The 17,520-nt window shown below is 42.1% G+C and overlaps 1 protein-coding gene across 4 annotated transcripts in view; it reads left to right on the plus strand.

Annotated features, from left to right (window-relative positions):
• The window catches only part of appa (amyloid beta (A4) precursor protein a), a 220,898-nt gene that overhangs the window by 111,693 nt on the left and 91,685 nt on the right, over positions 1-17,520 (plus strand). For all 4 annotated transcript variants that reach the window (XM_063050282.1, XM_063050284.1, XM_063050280.1 and 1 more), the window contains exons 4-5: positions 4,625-4,737; positions 7,237-7,427. In XM_063050282.1, the coding sequence (XP_062906352.1) occupies positions 4,625-4,737; positions 7,237-7,427 (304 nt within the window). The remainder of the gene's footprint in view (positions 1-4,624; positions 4,738-7,236; positions 7,428-17,520) is intronic.

Here is a 17,520-nt window from a genome sequence, read left to right on the forward strand (position 1 = left end):
TATTTTGAAAGTTGAAATTTGCCGACTCAAACAATATAGTTTTTAAAAGTGTGTATTTCAAATCTGAGAACAGCTGTACCAAGTACTTCAATGAGCCTTGGACATCTTAGGTACAGAATGTTATTTTGATAAGGTGCTAATCCTCAGAATAGAACAGCTGACCTCTGTACCTCCCAAGATTTAAGGATTTTTTTTAGAATGTTTTCAGTGCAGTCTAATGTAGGGTTATATGTTTGAATTAGCAGAATGAAACACTGAGTCATTGGGTTTTGAGTACTTGTGTAAATAAATACTTGAGGGTATGTAAAAGACAGGATTGTTTTAATGACTTGCTGTGAATTTTCTTTTCTGAAGGTTTCACCCAACCTTTAAATTTTTTGGTTTTGACCCCATTTTCTGCATTAGTTCTGTAGATTTGAACAAACTTCTGTATGCGGCACACTGAGAGCCAAGATTAATGCTTGTTAGCATGTACTCTGCTCCTTTCAAGGTCCTGGATCATCTTAGAGTGCACTTTCACACACTGGGTTTTGTTTCATGGTTAGCTAATCACTAGGTTTGTTGACCAGTGTCTGTCACGGTCTTCAAGGCCACAAAATATTCTTTGAACCAACTCTTAACTTGTTGATAACGAACGAAGTAAAATTTCTCAAATTCGTCCTCTGTGTTTGGATAGCATTTCATGTTTAATGGCTGAGAATTAGAATATAAAGATTAGCTTCATTTGTCACATGTAAAACAAAACATACAGTGAAACTTGCACAGCCCACAAGTGTCACTGAGGGAAAAGAGTGAGAGGGGCTGTCCAAAAGAGCACTTTGGGATAGCCAAGGCAAGAGATAACAAAAACACAGATTAGGTTTTTGGGTCAACTTAATGACTCATGTATTTTGACCCATTGAGATATTTGGTGTCTTCTCAGATCAGCTCCATTTAACCTAGCAAACCACAAAAAGCTGGTGAATGCAGCAGGCCAGGCAGTATCCATTGGAAGAAGCACAGTCGACATTTCAAGCCGAGACCTTCGTCAGGACTAATTGAAAGAATTGATAGTAAGAGATTTGACAGTGGGAGGGGGAGATCCAAAATGATAGGAGAAGACAGGAGGGGGAGGGACAGAGCTAAGAGCTGGAAAGTTGATTGGCAGAAGGGATACAAGGCTGGGAAGGGGGAGGATCATGGGATGGGAGGCCGAGGGAAAAAGAAAGGGGGAGGGGAGCGCCAGGGGAAGATGGAGAGCAGGCAAGGAGTTATTGTGAGAGGGATAAAGAAAGAAGGGGGGGGTCAATAAATAAATAAATAGGGGATGGGGTGAGAACAGGAGGAGGGGCATTAATGGGAGTTAGAGAAGTCAATGTTCATGCCATCAGGTTGGAGGCTACCCAGCCGGAATATAAGGTGCTGCTCCTCCAACCTGAGTGTGGCTTCATCTTTACAGTAGAGGGGGCCATGGATAGACATATCAGAATGGGAATGGGACATGGAATTAAAATGTGTGGCCACTAGGAGATCCTGCTTTCTCTGGTGGACAGAGCGTAGGTTTTCAGCGAAACGATCTCCCAGTCTGCGTTGGGTCTCACCAATATATAGAAGGCCACACCGGGAGCACCGGACGCAGAATATCACCCCAGCCGACTCACAGGTGAAGTGTCGCCTCACCTGGAAGGACTGTCTGGGGCCCTGAACGGTGGTGAGGGAGGAAGTGTAAGGGCATGTGTAGCACTTGTTCTGCTTACAAGGATAAGCGCCAGGAGGGAGATCGGTGGGGAGGGATGGGGGGGGCAAATGGACAAGGGAGTCACATAGGGAGCGATCCCTACGGAAAGCAGAGAGGGGGGGGGAGGGAAAGATGTGCTTGGCGGTGGGATCCCGTTGGAGGTGGTGGAAGTTACGGAGAATTATATGTTGGACCCAGAGGCTGGGGGGGTGGTAGGTGAGGACAAGGGGAGCCCTACCCTAGTGGGTTGGTGGGAGGATGGAGTGAGAGCAGATGTGCATGAAATGGGAGAGATGCGTTTGAGAGCAGAGTTGATGGTGGAGGAAGGGAAGCCCCTTTCTTTAAAGGAAGACATCTCCTTCGTCCTGGAATGAAAAGCCTCATCCTGAGAGCAGATGCGGCGGAGACGGACAATGCTCCCGGTGCGGCCTTCTATGTATTGGTGAGACCCAACGCAGACTGGGAGACTGTTTTGCTGTCCGCCAGAGAAAGCAGGATCTCCCAGTGGCCACACATTTTAATTCCACATCCCATTCCCATTCTGTTATGTATATCCATGGCCGCCTCTACTGTCGAGATGAAGCCACACTCAGGTTGGAGGAGCAACACCTTGTATTCCATCTGGGTAGCCTCCAACCTAATAGCATGAACATTGACTTCTCTAACTTCCGTTAATGCCCTTCTTCCCGTTCTCACCCCATCCCTTATTTATTTTTTTTTCCTTTCTTCTCTCTCTTTTTTCTCTCTCTGTCCCTCTCACAATAACTCCTTGCCTGCTCTCCATCTTCCCCTGGCGCTCCCCTCCCCCTTTCTTTCTCCCTAGGCCTCCCGTCCCATGATCCTCTCCCTTCTCCAGCCTTGTATCCCTTTTGCCAATCAACATTCCAGCTCTTAGCTCCATCCCTCCCCCTGCCGTCTTCTCCTATCACTTCGGATCTCCCCTTCCCCCTCCCACTTTCAAATCTCTTACTATCTCTTCTTTCAGTTAGTCCTGATGAAGGGTCTCGGCCTGAAACGTCAACTGTGCTTCTTCCTATGAATGCTGCCTGGCCTGCTGCGTTCCACCAGCATTTTGTGTGTGTTGCTTGAATTTCCAGCATCTGCAGATTTCCTCGTGTTTCCATTTTACCTAGTCTTATTTTACTCTCCACTAACAAATATAAATTCAAAACAACATTTCTTAGTTTGAAGTTCATGGGTTGGTTGTGAGGGGTTGTGGAATTGCTTGACTTAGTTTACTGAGAGGAGCTGTCCTCTTGGTAATGTTTTGCCCCATTTAGAATATAACCCAGTACAGGCCCTTTAGCCCAGGATGTTGTGCTGACCTTTTAACTTACTCTAGGGTCGATCTAATGCTTTTCTCCTACTTAACACTCCATTTTTCTATCATCTGTATGCCTATCTAAGAATTTCTTAAATGTCCCTGATGCACCACCGTCCTTGACAAGGTGTTCCGTGCACTAAACTCATCACTCTGTGCAAAAATTCTTGCCTCTGACATCTGCCCTATACTTTCCCCCAATAAACTTAAAATTATGCCCCCTCGTTTGAACCATTTCCACTCTTGCAGGGGTGGGTAAGTCTCCGGCTACCCACTCAATCTATGCCTCTTACCGTCTTGTACATCTCTATGAAGTCACCTCCTATTCTCCTTCATTCCAAATAGAAAAGTCTTAGCTTGCGCAATATATGTTCATATCCTCATTCTCTAATACAGGCATCTTCTGCACCCTCTCTAAAGCTTCCACGTCCTTCCTGTCATAAGGCAACCAGAACCGAACACAGTAATCTAAGTGTGGCCTAGCCAGGGTTTTGTTTTATAATAAGCAAGTGGTAGCCATTTAACTTAAGATCTATCATAACTGAGCAGTTTTAGTTTATGAGGGATTTTGCATCTTAGCTGTGTCAGAATCTATGTTTGTTGAACAACCTAACTGCTACAATAAGGATGACTCAAAGTTCCATACTGTAGAGATTTTAACCACTTCAATTATTTGGGATTGGTTAGTTTTCTAATATTAGTAGTTGAAGTTAAATATTTGCGAACAAGAACCTTGATGTCTGATGTAGGAAACAAATCTATAGTTCTTCAAGTAACACACACAAAATGCTGGAGGAGTTCAGCAGGCCGGGAAGCATATATAGAAAATAGTACAGTTGACGTTTCGGGTCGACACCCTTCAGCAGGACTGGAGAAAAAGGGATGAGCAGATTTAAAAGTTAGGGTGAGGGGAGGGAAAAAAACAGGATGATAGGTGAAACCAGGAGGCGGAGGAGTGAAGTAAAGAGCTGGGAAGTTGATTGGTGAAAGAGATACAGGGCTGGAGAAGGGGGGATCTAATAGGAGAGGACAGAAGGCCTTGGGCGAAAGAAAAGGTGGGGAAGAGTACCAGAGGGGGGCGATGGACAGACAAGGAGATAAGGTGAGAGAGGGAAAAGGGGATGGGGAATGTTGTGAAGTGTGGGGGTGGATTACCAGAAGTTCGAAAAATCGATGTTCATGCTATCAGGTTGGAGGCTAACGTTTTACCTTAATGTTGCCCACCTTGCGTGAATATTGAAATGGCCACTTGCTTTCAGTCTTCGCTACATTAATTAGATAAGTTTGTGGAGATCTATTTGCACTTCGACACGTAAAAGTCTTTTTCTGTTTGATCGGTGTCAGAAAAGTCACATTAAATCCACCGTTATTCCATGCGGTAAAACAATAAGATATGTAAGCTTCCATGGGGGTGTTGAGTACTTTTTATACGCAGTGTAGTTAAATGACACTAAACTTGACTTGACTTGATTTTTGATGTTGAATTCCTTTGTGTATGACTCCATTGTTTGGCTAACTGTTTTGATATTTGTTATCTGATGTTGCCCGAGCATTGGTACTAAAATGTCCTTTCCACTGTTGCACAGTTGGTGAATTCGTAAGTGATGCACTCCTTGTTCCTGACAAGTGCAAGTTCCTGCACCGGGAGAAGATGAACACCTGTGAGAGCCATCTGTATTGGCACACAGTTGCAAAAGAGGTACGCTTGCCATATTAAAAGGTTCTCCTGTGACTAAGCAAATGTCCCCCTACAGTTAGCGATTGAAGTTCCGTATCCCTTCATCAGCCAGTTATTCTAAATGTACCTTTTGTAGTTTGAAGGAGTATATTTATGCTGTGAATGAAATCTTGGCAGAACAATTACACCTTAAGTGCCAAAATATTTCTTTGTGATTTTTTTCATGTATCTAATGAAGACGGTCTTTTTCTCCCAACTCTTGAATTATGACATTGTTTTGAAACTAGTGTGAATGCCTATAGTATTTCTGAACAATATATGGATTCTTGGCTCTGTAGGGCACAAAGAAAATGTCTCCATATAGTTGTTGCTCAAACTTGTTTTTTGTATTGGTTGAGGATAATTTATAATTATTCTTTGCTGTATCATTTACTTATGTGCCCTTGACCTTCATACCCTGGTGAAAGCTAATCTATTCTCATATCTGTTAACATTTCTATGAGATGGTATTTGGCCTACTTAGACCATAAGATATAGGAATGGAATAAAGCCATTTGGCTACATCATGGCTGATTTACTAACCTTCTCATCCCCGTTCTCCTGTCTCCTCCCTGTAACTTTTGATGCCCTCTTACTAATAAATCACCTACAAACCTCTGCCGTAAATATACCCAATGACTTGGACTCTACAGTCATCTGTGGCAATGGGTTCCACAGATTCACCATCCTCTGGCTAAAGAAATTCCTCCTCACCTCTGTTCTAAAGAGACGGCTTCCTATTCTGTGCCCTCTGATCCCAGACAACCCCACTATAGGGAGCATCCTCTCCACATCCACTTTCAATATTCGATGGGTTTCAGTGAGATCCCCCCCACCTCCGTATTCTTCTAAACTCCAGTGAGTACAGGCCCAGAGCCACCGAACATTCATCAACCTTATCTGCTTATAGCCTCTAGGTTTTCAATTCCAGTGGAACATATCTTCAGTGTTTGACTGTCTGAAAATCTCTCTGTATGGTGAATGAAAGCATGCTCCTCGCGCTGAGTTCCTGCATTATTCTCAGTGCTTGCAGTCTCTTCATAAGCTCTCTGTTGCTCATAGTGAAGGACAAGTTGGGGCAGGCCTCTACATCTGGTGTTTGTCTACCCATCAAATAAGCTAGCACACTCTCCCCATCAGAAGTATAACCACTGGGCCTCTGCTAAATTGCGAGGTGATTCAGACAAACAGGTTGGATTCCTATTGTTCATTTTCCTCCTTCCCCCCCCCTTCCCCCACACTGTCTGTACAAAATGAATATTATATTTTGTCTGAGCTAGATGAGATCAGAATTTTTATGTGAGAATTAATGGTACCAAGTCTTCCTTGTTTCTTCAGCTTCACAATCAATCCTTCAAACGGTTGAACTGCCTCATTCGAGACTAAGGCTTGGATCTCCAGGGATGAGTTTTAATAGACCAGTCTACTGGCAAGCTTGCTGACAGAACTATTGCACATGAGTAGTATCCATTGGTTGAAGGTTACCTTTCTGTAGCCCCCACATCTCCCTTCACATAGCCCCATTCCCCCCACAGACAATTACACCAAACCACACTTTATCAGAAATCTCGAGGCAACCCAACAGAATTGAACTTCAGTTTGATTCAATTAATTAAATGCAACCGAAATCATTAAGTGTCTGATTTCAGTCAGCAATTCACGCTGGTCTCCAGCCTGACAAAGACTGCCATTGTCTGAGTGTCATTAAATAATTTATGATATTTGCTGGTGGGAAGACAAACAGAAGGGAAGCGGTTGCAGGGAAGATTGTCCAGCTATGCTTGTTAAAACATTAACCAATTTGCACTATTTCTTTGTATCTGGTTCTCCGGTAACTTGATTGCCTTTTGAGACTTGGGATTTTCAGTATTGCAGAATTATCCTCCTTTGGGTAGTCTTACTAAAGTTACACTATTTCACCAATGATCATTTTTGAACAGCAGAAATCTTTTTAAGGAGGGTCCTTCCATTCCTCGCCCACATTTCACTCCATTTGTCCACATTTTCTTGGGTTTATAAACGTTCCTTTATTTTCATACTTAATACACAAGACAAATTGAGCTGTATTATTTTGCTTGGTGTATATGTATATAGGAAATTGCTTGTTTTGGTATATTCACTGTCCACTTGAACGGAACGGACCTATAGCAAAAAAGCTGATTATTATTATTTATTAAAGTTTATTATTATTTGTTCTTTTTGTATTTGCAGTTTGTCTTTTGCACATTGGTTGTTTGTCAGTCTTTGATTCTATTGTATTTCTTTTGTTCTATTGTGAATGCCTGCAAGAAAATGAATCTCAAAGTAGGACTTGTACATACTTAGATAACACATTTACTTTGAACTTTGAAAGTTTGCCAAGTAAAAAGCTGGTGCGTCTTTACCATCTGAACTGAATTAAGATCACTTCAGAAGACACTTCTTCAAGTCCACAGAAGCTATGTGGGTTTACCCAGCTTTTAATTCTTTGTACTTTCCCAGACCTGCGGTGACAAGATCATGAACCTCCATGACTATGGAATGCTGCTGCCATGCGGAATTGACGAATTTCGTGGCGTAGAATTTGTTTGCTGCCCCATTCCTGAAGAAAATGATAAGATCGACTCAGACATTGATGAAGAAGATTCGGATGTCTGGTGGGGAGGCGATGATGCAGATTATGCGGACGGCGGGTAAGGCTTCCTTGCAGCTTTACTATCTTTCGGATGCTTACTGCATTGAGAGTATCAAAGGTGACAGAGAAGCTTTACTGGCCTTAAATTTCATTAATACCATAGATTTTTATTTTTCTAGGGGTCATAAGTGAAGCCAGTGAATGCAATCCATTTGCCTTAGTGTGTTAGAATGTGCATCACACTGATTGCAGTGGCAAAGCAAAGTTTCTATAATATCTAAAACTGGGCTCTATTATAATTTGCACTGCAGCACAGAAACAGGCCTTTCGGCCTTTCTGGTCTGTGCTGAACTATTATTCCCATTGACCTGCACCCAGACCGTAGCCCTCCATACCTTTACCATCCCTGTACCTATTCAAATTTCTCTTCAATGTTGAAATCAAACCCACATCCACCACTTCTGCTGGCCGCTCGTTCCACACACTCGCCACCATCTGAGTGAAGTTCCCCCTCAGGTTCTCCTTAAACATTTCACCTCTCACCCTTAACCCATGACACCTAGTTCTTGTCTCACCCAACCTCAGTGGAAAGTACCTGCTTGCATTTTCCCTATCAATACCCTTCATAATTTTGTGTACCTCTTATCAAATCTCCCCTCATCCTCCTCCACTCCAGGGAATAAAGTTCCAACTTATTCAACCTTTCCCTGTAACTCAGGCCCTCTAGTCCTGGCAACATCCTTGAAAATTTTCTCTGCTCTCTTTCATGTATATATCTGTTAAATTGTTTGCTTGTGGTGATTGAGACCTTGATGAATGCTCTGGTGTACCAGTGTTATCTAATCAGTTCAGTTTGGGTTATAGTTAAATCAGTACCTAGCTGCCTGTTTGTACTTCTACATACTTGGCAAAGATTATAAAAAACTCTAATTGTAAAGTTGTATTAACTAAAGCTTTGCCAAACTCTCTCAGTATTTAGATGGTATGAGCTGCTGAAGAAGAAAATATTAGCCCCCTAGATCATTCAGGCAATGCATCTTGTGTTCAAGGTCAAGATTGTTTAATGTCATTTCCAGTACACAAGTGTAAAGGAGAATGAAATAATTGTTACTCTGGATCCATTGTTGATCAGCCTTACTGCTTGGGGAAGGCAACTGTTTTTGAGTCCGGTGGTCCCTGGTGTGGATGCTGCGTAGCCTCTTCCCTGATGAGAGTGGAACAAGCAGTCCATGAGCAGGGTGGATGCATCCTTCATGGCCTTTTTCCAGCATCTTTCTGTATATACAGTATGTCCGTGATGGCGTGATGGGTAGGCTGGTGCCGGTGATGTCTTGCGCTGTGTTGACTACCCATTGCAGAGCCATCCTGTCTGTTGCAGTGCAGATGGTGTCTGATCCAGATACTCCAGCAAGTCCTGAATCCAGTTGGCTGACCTGATGGAATATCAGAATTAATCTTCTTCCATTTTAGTAACATAAAATTAGCAATCTAAACATACTGAGCAAATTCAGATTTGATTATGGTGACCTTTCTAGTGAACTCATAATGCTCTATGCTAAATTTAATTTGATAAGTTATGTCCAACAAAGAGAGTGGTGAACCAACGATAAGAGAACAAAACTGCCTCATTACTCTTCTGTTCATCAACTTGGAAGCAAAACTGTGATCAGACATCATCATCGTCATTATGTGCTGTGTCGTATGACCTGGACGATCCTGGTCTATGACCATGATTGTTCTTGTCAAATTTTTCGATAGAAGTGATTACCATTGCCGCCTTCTGGGCAGTATCTTTCCAAGACGGGTGACTCCAGCTATTATCAATACTCTTCAGAGATTGTCTACCTGGCATCAGTGGTCATATAACCAGGACTTGTGATGTGCACCGGCTGCTCATACGGCCGTCCACCATCTGCTCCCATGCCTTCACATGACTCTGATCAGAGGCTCGGCAGGGGCTACACTTTGCCCAAGGGTGACCTGCAGGCTAGCAGAGGGAACGGAGTGTCTTTGGTAGAGATGTACCTCCCCCATGATACATAAGCTGTAAAAATAATTAGTGAGCATTCTCCTTCAATTTGATAAAACCCTTCTGTTAAAAACTCATTTACTTCTTGTTGTTGGCCTCAAAAGGATGCATTGAAAATTAAACTAATTTTGAAATAAATAATGATGTATCATTAATTTTAGATCAGTTTGTGTGTGCCCTTTTTGGCAAAATCTTTTTTCCAAATAATGAGGTCTTTGTAATATCGTAGTGGTATGAATATTTCTGAGACTAATTGGGTTTTCATCATTCGGTTTTGTCATTAATCCACATCCTTTGTCTGAACTAACCGATCGTGTCCTTTCGTCTGCACATCCTTCTGTGTTTGCCCATTGATCCTGAAAGCCGTCAAGATAATTTAACTAATTTAATCACAGTTCAGTGGTAACGTTTGTTGGATTTAAAGTTTGCAAGCTTAAGTCCAGTTATGCTTTGTAATTTCAAAATATTAAACTAATTCAAAGGAAGACACGAGTCTGAAATGTGAATCTAACTTCGTGTTTAAGCGAGGCAGATGCTTATCACGTGGTAGGGTCATGACTTATGCAATTTATATATAACCATAATGAATTATATAAACAATAAAGAATGCTTAATCACACAATATATTTATAAAATTACTCAAATATTACTGAAATATTAAATACACAATAAGTCCCAATCGAGACACTTGAACACAAATCCAAGATGACATTCCACTGCAGTAATGGGAGAATGCTACGGCATCAGAGATTTCGTTTGTTTTAATGACAGGAAACTGGGCTCCTTTCTGCTTCCTTGGGCAATGTATGGTACCATTTCAAACAAGATCAAAGATATTGCCCCTAGTGTTCTATTTACTCTCTATAAATGAATATAAGATACGGAATATTGCCTATTCAGTGACAGCACGAGTAATGGGAGTTTGTTGGTCATGTATTAATTTTGTCACTAAATATAATCACACACTCAGTGATTCAGGAACAGCTTCTTCCCCTCTGCCATCGGATTACTAAATGGACATTAAACCCATGAAAACCACCTGACTTTTAAAAAATATATTATTTCTGTTTTTGCACGATATTTAATCTATCCAATATACATATACTGTAATTGATTTACTTATTTTTTCTTCTATATTATGTATTGCATTGAACTGCTGCTGCTAAGTTAACAAATTTCACACCACATGCCGGTGATAATAAACCTGATTCTGATTCACTTCATGCTATAAGTAGAAGTTGTGATTCGATACAAAAACTAGCAAGATAACAAAATTCCAGAGATGATAATTTATAAAATGAGGCAGCACAATAGCATAGCGGTTAGCATAATGTCTTACAGTACAGGAACTCAGGATCAATTCCTGCCGCTGTCTGTAAGGAGTTTGTACGTTCTCCCTGTGACCGTGTGGGTTTCCTCCGGGTGCTCTGGTTTCCTCCCACAGTTCAAAGATGTACCGATTGGTAGGTTAACTGGTCACTGTAAATTGTCCCGTGATTAGATTGGGATTAAATTGGGGGATTGTTGGGCGGCGTGGCTCGAAGGGTTAGAAGGGCCTATTCTGTGCTTTGTTCTATGGGTCTATTCTCGTCTGGTGGTTTTGTGATCCAGAGGTTCAGCAGTTAAGAATGAGCCATACTACTTGTTACTTACAGCTGATTATTGCATGTTACAAGAGCAGAAAATGAACAAAGAAAAATTAAAGAAGTCGTGGGGTTGTCTTAGACAAATACTAGCTCCAAGTAGAAGGATAACAACATTCCAGTGATAACTATTGATTTATAAAATAGTCAGATTTAAATGTTGTGATAACTGCTACAGAAAATCTGTGAAGCTTCTAGCTTCCAGTTATTGGACCTGGTTGTTAGGGGAATAGGTATATTTTTCAGGCCTAGTTATTAGGGTTCGTTTTGACCATTTGGGGAGTAGGTTTTGTTTTAATGCCCAGGTATTAAGCTTCATTTGGACTGTTTATATGTGAGCCCACTGGAGTCTGGAGTCTGGGCATGGCCTGTCATGGGGTTGGAGGATGTATATGCGTAGACAAGAGTGCATCTTGTTTTGTTGCTTGTTGGTTCCGTGTTGTTCTGCCAAGCACTGTGGACATGCTATGTTGGCACTAAAATGTGTGGCAACACTTGTGGGCTGCCCCCGGCACATCCTTAGGTTGTTTTGGTTTTAATGCAAAGGGCTCATTTCACTGTGTGTTTCCATGCACATGTGATAAGTAAAACTAATCGGAATCTGAATGTATATTCTTCAGGCAGCACCTTAAATAGGACAACATCATATCCTTTATTACTAAATATTGCTAATGTCCAATTTGTTGCTACGTTACAATTTTACTGTTGGTCAAGTACTCATAAAGCATTGTGTGAATGCAAGCACGGATGCTGCTTATGGATATGTTTATCTGGGTCTCAGAGCTCTGTTCTTCAACAACCACTCAGTAAATGTTCTGCTATCAAGACTGAATTGTAAGCCATTTCATTACTGTGACTTAACAGATTGTCTTCAGAATAAATGGGACATATTTTCAATAGCAGCTGAAATGTGATAATCATTCCTCTTCGAATCAATGCTAATATTAAATTAGATCATTTCATGCTGAGAGCCTCCATCAAAATGAAAATATGACCAGTTTCAAAGCAGTGTGCTTAATGATCAGAAAACTTTTCACCAGTCACCAATACTAAATTGTTGATCTTAGGAACTTGCTTCTCTTTTGTGGTTCTCACAGAGATACAATTCTGAGAAGTGGCTTCCAGTGATTCCCTGATGGCAGATTATTCAATCCAGATTTGTCAAAGCCAGACAAAGATACCCAGTGGGTAAAAAAAAACTTCAAGCTGATGCCATTTCTGGTTCCTCTTCTTGGAGCCCATTACTCCGTTGGCATTTAGGACAGCAGTGAACGTCCTCCATCTCCAGTGGTGTTCAAGGCTTCCTTCATCGTGCCAGTAGCTTCCTCTCGGTTTTCACTACTGTCAGCCATGCAAGTCCTAGTTGGAGACTCAGGGGAATACCATCACACTCAAATGTAGAAGGATTCTTCATTGCTGTTTCTGGTACAATTTTCTTTCCAGTCAGGGTTGTTAGACCTGAGTTGAACCCCCAAACCTGGAGGATCAGTGGACCACTCTTAATCTGTCCTCTACCCTTTGACTTGTTTGGCATGGGTAACCCTACCAAGACCCAAAGCATAGAGCCCTGACTCCAACCAGCATAGCTCTCCAAGTCATTGAGACATGCAAGCCTCCAAACCACGACAAGGTTGTGGTCCTCCGCCTACTCTGTTTCTAACACCAAGATGCAGAAATCATCTACTGCTGCTAGACTTCTAACTAAAATCAGGAAGAGGGCGTATTTCACTCCCATTCTAGCTACTCTGCATTTGCTTCCAATCATAAACAAGAGAAAATCTGCAGATGCTGGAAATCCAAGCAGACCCAGTCCTGACGAAGGGTCGACTGTGCTCTTTTCCACAGATGCTGCCTGGCCTGCTGAGTTCCTCCATCATTTTGTGTGTGCTGCCTGCACTGGCTTCCTTTATCTTTTAGATTGGATTTTAAACTTCTCTTACTTGATCAGAGTACATCACAGGATCACTTTTGTTTTATAATCCTGCTTGAGCTGTCAGATCTTCTTCCGCCATTCTCTTAAATGTAAACAATCTCCCTCAAAAGGTAACTGGCAGGTCAGCTTTTTGGAACTACATGTCTAAACTGTGGAACTCAATACCTAAACTATAAGGCATACAGACACAGTTGACACTTATAAACACCAGCTCAAAACTTAGTTATTCAACCTTGCTTTTAACTAACATCTTTTTGTCTTTTATTTTCATGTTTGCGTTTTCTTCCATTGTAAAGCACTACAATGTCTGGATGAAAAATGCTCTATTAATAAGTTATGATTGTTACTTTTTTTTTCTCAGCTCAAGCTGGTAAAACCTGAGGTACAGGGACAGCCAAGCACGTTCATTGCTAGGAACTTTCGGACTATTCTAGTGGTGTTTAGTATCGTGGCTTCCTGGAGATTTATATAGATAGTGCTGTGTTAGCCCTAATTGTTTAATGCTATTGTGTAGTGCCTTTGAGATAATATCGGTTGTCAGTATTACTGTTGGGACAGTGTATAACCTTGTTCATGTTCCAAAGTCTTTCAATTTACTCTTTTAATTCAGTATATTTCTGGTGTTTTTCACCTAATTGATTTTGTATGTGTGTTTAGAATGGTTATATCTAGTAAGTAAGTTGTTCCGTATACTGTATTGCTATTTAATTTGTGGGTCTCTGATTCTAAAACTGGATCAGGCTTGCATTTGTAGTAAAGTATGGTTTCTTCTATGAGTTTGTATTTTAAAGCAAGATTGTGGTGAATGATGTTTGCCACTTGATTGTGCATGCGTGAGTAATCAGATTGAGTTAAACTGCTGCGGGATCTAGTAATGTGCTGGATTGTTTCTGGTTTCTCTTGGCATTTTCCGCATTTATCGTCTTGAATTTGTTGGTCTTTTATTATGTTTTTCTGGGTTTTTTTTTGTGTTGACCACCTGGTTCTGTATTGCCACAGGAATCCGTCTGTTCTGGGAAGAGGTCTCCAACTCTGAGCCAGGCGTTCGATGCTTTTGAAGTCAACGTCTAGTGAGCTCAGATTGGTACAAATAATAATAATAATAACGGCTTCTTGTACCATTCTCTGTCCTGCACTCTCCCATCAGGCAGGAAGTACAAAAACCTGAAGGCACGTTACCACAAGGCTAAAGGATGGCTTCTCTCAGACTATTAAATAGTTCCCCGGTGTGATAAGATGTACTCTTTCCCTCACAATCTACTTCGTATTGATCTTGCACTTCATCGTTTACCTGCTCTGCACTTCGTCTACAGCTGTTACACTTCATTCTCCTTTGTTATTGTTTAATTTCAATGCACTTTGTGATGATTACCTGAGTGAACAGTGTACAAAATAAGCTTTTCACTGTATCTTGGTACATGTGACAATAATAAACCTATACCAATCCCAATCCCAATACCATCCTGTTCTCGCTCTGCCTGCAATCAGCTAAGCTCTGATATTATGATTATATGTAATTGATCCTTACCACAAGTGGGAAATGTCAGTTGTCTGGTGTCTTATTAATGCCTGAATAGTAGTGTTGAGGCCTGAAGGGATTTAACTGTTGAAATATTCAGACCATCTGTCATTGTATTTGAAGAACACGCTGGCATTGACCAAGATCTTGACCTTAATCTAGTCATCAGGTTGTGAACTTACTATAGCAAGAGCAGGTTATTGTTGGTAATCTTATCAACTGGTTTCTGGAGTTCAGGGATCATATGTTCTACTCCAAGTCTACAGGTTATGGAGTGACAGGTCAGTGTGGTTACCTGTAGGCTCTGGTATGCAGGAAATGCCTGGCAGGGCAGGTTTTTTTTACTTATGTGTTTGGTCTGTTCCTCCATCTGTGCTCTCCTGATGAATGGACTCAATGTTCGGAAAGCCATCCAGAAACCTGCTTCTCCATTATGTGGGCCAGAGACCCCAAAAGTGGTCGGAAATGTATGTATGAATTTATTTAGAAATACAGTGCCAAATAGGCCTTCCCCGCCCTTTGAGCCGCGTCGTCCAGCAACCCCGATTTAATGCTGACCTAATCATGGGACAATTTACAAAGAGCAGTGAACCTACCTGATACGTCTTTAGATTGCGGGAGGAAATTGGACCACCTGGAGAAAACGCACACATCCCACGGGGCTATAGACCCCTGACAGAGCACGCCGGGATTGAACTCTGAACTCTGACGCCCAGGCTGTAATAAAGTCGTGCTAACCTCTACGCTACTGTGCTGCCCAATGTCTGCATATTATCAAGGAGGCTTTGAGACCATCCTTCTGTCTTTTCCACCTGGGAATTCCCTTCTGCTACAGAGCTTTGGAGCATAGTGTGGAGAGTCTAGTGTCAGAGTTGCAAAAAACAGGGCCTGTCCATTGGAGCTTCTTCATGGGGTGAGCTCGGCTGTCCTAGGTGAGGTAGTCTGGTATCTCAGCAACTTCCCCAATGGGAGAAGCAACTATTTCATGATCCTGTGGCTTGTTCTAACATGGAACTTGCATAGTACAGTCATCAGTGCAAACATCCCCACTATTGTGGCTACACCTGCCCAAGAAGGGCTTTGATCCTGGAAAAGTGACTGTCCCACATTCCAGACAGACTGATCCTTTTGCGCATTTCAGTGTTAGGGCTGGAAGAGAAACAAATCTCTGACATGGTGTACTATATCCTCATAAACCTGCAAGGAACAATAACTCTTTCCAACAAAGATATCTACATCCTGTAGCCAGTTCCTTTTTCATGGTGTTGTCCTTGATACAAACATTGGAACCCATTAAATTATGTGCAGAAAACACAAAAGCCTGAAAGCACATACCACCAGGCTCAAGAACAGCTTCTACCCTATTGTGATAAGATTATTGAATGGCACTTTAATACAACAAGTCGGACTCTTGACCTCACAATCCTCCTCATTATGATCTTGCACATTATTTGCTGCCGCTGCACTTTCTGTATCTGTTACACTTTATTCTGCATTATGTTATTGTTTTCCTTTGTACTACCTCAATACACTGATATGGTGGTAAGCATCCACACAGATCTGATGGAAGTCCACCATAACTTGCCTTTGTGAAGATGCTCTTGACTTCTCTGTAAGAAAATATCAGGACCAGTTTTGACCAGAAAGACCAGGAGAGCCAGGAACCAACTGAGTGCAGATGAAAGGTGCTGATGGATGGGAAATTTCACTGCACCAGGATGGAAAAGAGGCAGCTCTGCCGGCACCTAAAGGTCGGGTCCGGTGGAAAACCCATGACTTGGATAACGGATGGTGGCTGAACAGAGCATTGCAGCTCCAGCAGTTTACTGATGACCGTGACATGAAATTTCTTCCAGCCTTCTACTGTCCAAACACTCCGCTCAGCACCAACAATGAGGTGAACTTATCCAGGGAGAGGGCAGTTCGCACTGGAAGACCCCTTCCTTGTCATCTGTATCCATAACTCTGTTCCACCTCAAATTATCCCAACTTTGCGATCATTCCTGACAGGCAAGTCACAGCAGCACAGAAACAAGCCCTTCAGCTCATCTGGTCGATGCCCGACTGTTATCTATCCAGTCCCATTGATTCACTACCGGACATCACCCTCCATACCCCTCCCATCCATGTACTTATCCAAACTCCTTAAACGTTGCCGTTGAACCTGCATGCAGCTCATTCCACACTCATATCACCCTCTGAGTGGAGAACTTCCTCCTTATGTTTCCCTTATCTTTCACCCTAAATTTATGACCTCTCGCTCTATTCTTACCCAGCCTGAGAGGAAAAAGACTGCCTACATTCACCCTACCTATACCCTTTATAATTTTGTATGCCTCTATCACATCCCTTAATTCTTCTACGCTTTAGGAAATAAGAGATCAAAGATAATATGTCACATGAAAAAAAAAAATTAGACCTTGGGAACAGACAGTATCCCTAAAAGTTGGTAGAGGGAGACTTCAGTCACAACATCTCAGCCTTGTCCCCCGTGTATAGGAAGGGGAGAGTGCACCAGAGGACTGAGAGGTACTGTAAGCCTTTCTCGATAAAGAAAGGCTACAGCAGTGAAGGGTCCCAAATCATCGTGCACGCCATGCCACTGATCCCTGACCCCAGAATTGTCAAGGACTGTGTGGTGACAGCCCGTGCATCAGCGCTGTCACGTTAAACCAAGTCGTACACAGGCATTCTCCGTTAAGGGAATCCGTCCTAACATCCTGGGTTATGTGGATCCTGGATCAGCCACTACAACCACCGGAGGAAACAACCCTTTGGGAGAGCATCTTACTGAACTCGAGTGACCGCACTATTACTGCTCTGCGACTCTGAAGTTGTAGTTGAATCTCTTGCTATGTTTTCAGGTAGCGGGTGCTGGAACACAGCTTGCTGATCTGCAAGATCATGTGCTTTTGTCGAATCGCCTTTAGTCAGTACTATGGGTTAATAAGCAGATAATCCTTTTTAGGGTTATTAATTGATTAAAGAACACTGTTGCTCTTTAAAACAATGCCTTGAGATAGCTCT

This window comes from Mobula hypostoma, chromosome 6, assembly GCF_963921235.1.
Source record: "Mobula hypostoma chromosome 6, sMobHyp1.1, whole genome shotgun sequence".
Lineage (NCBI taxonomy): Eukaryota > Metazoa > Chordata > Chondrichthyes > Myliobatiformes > Myliobatidae > Mobula > Mobula hypostoma.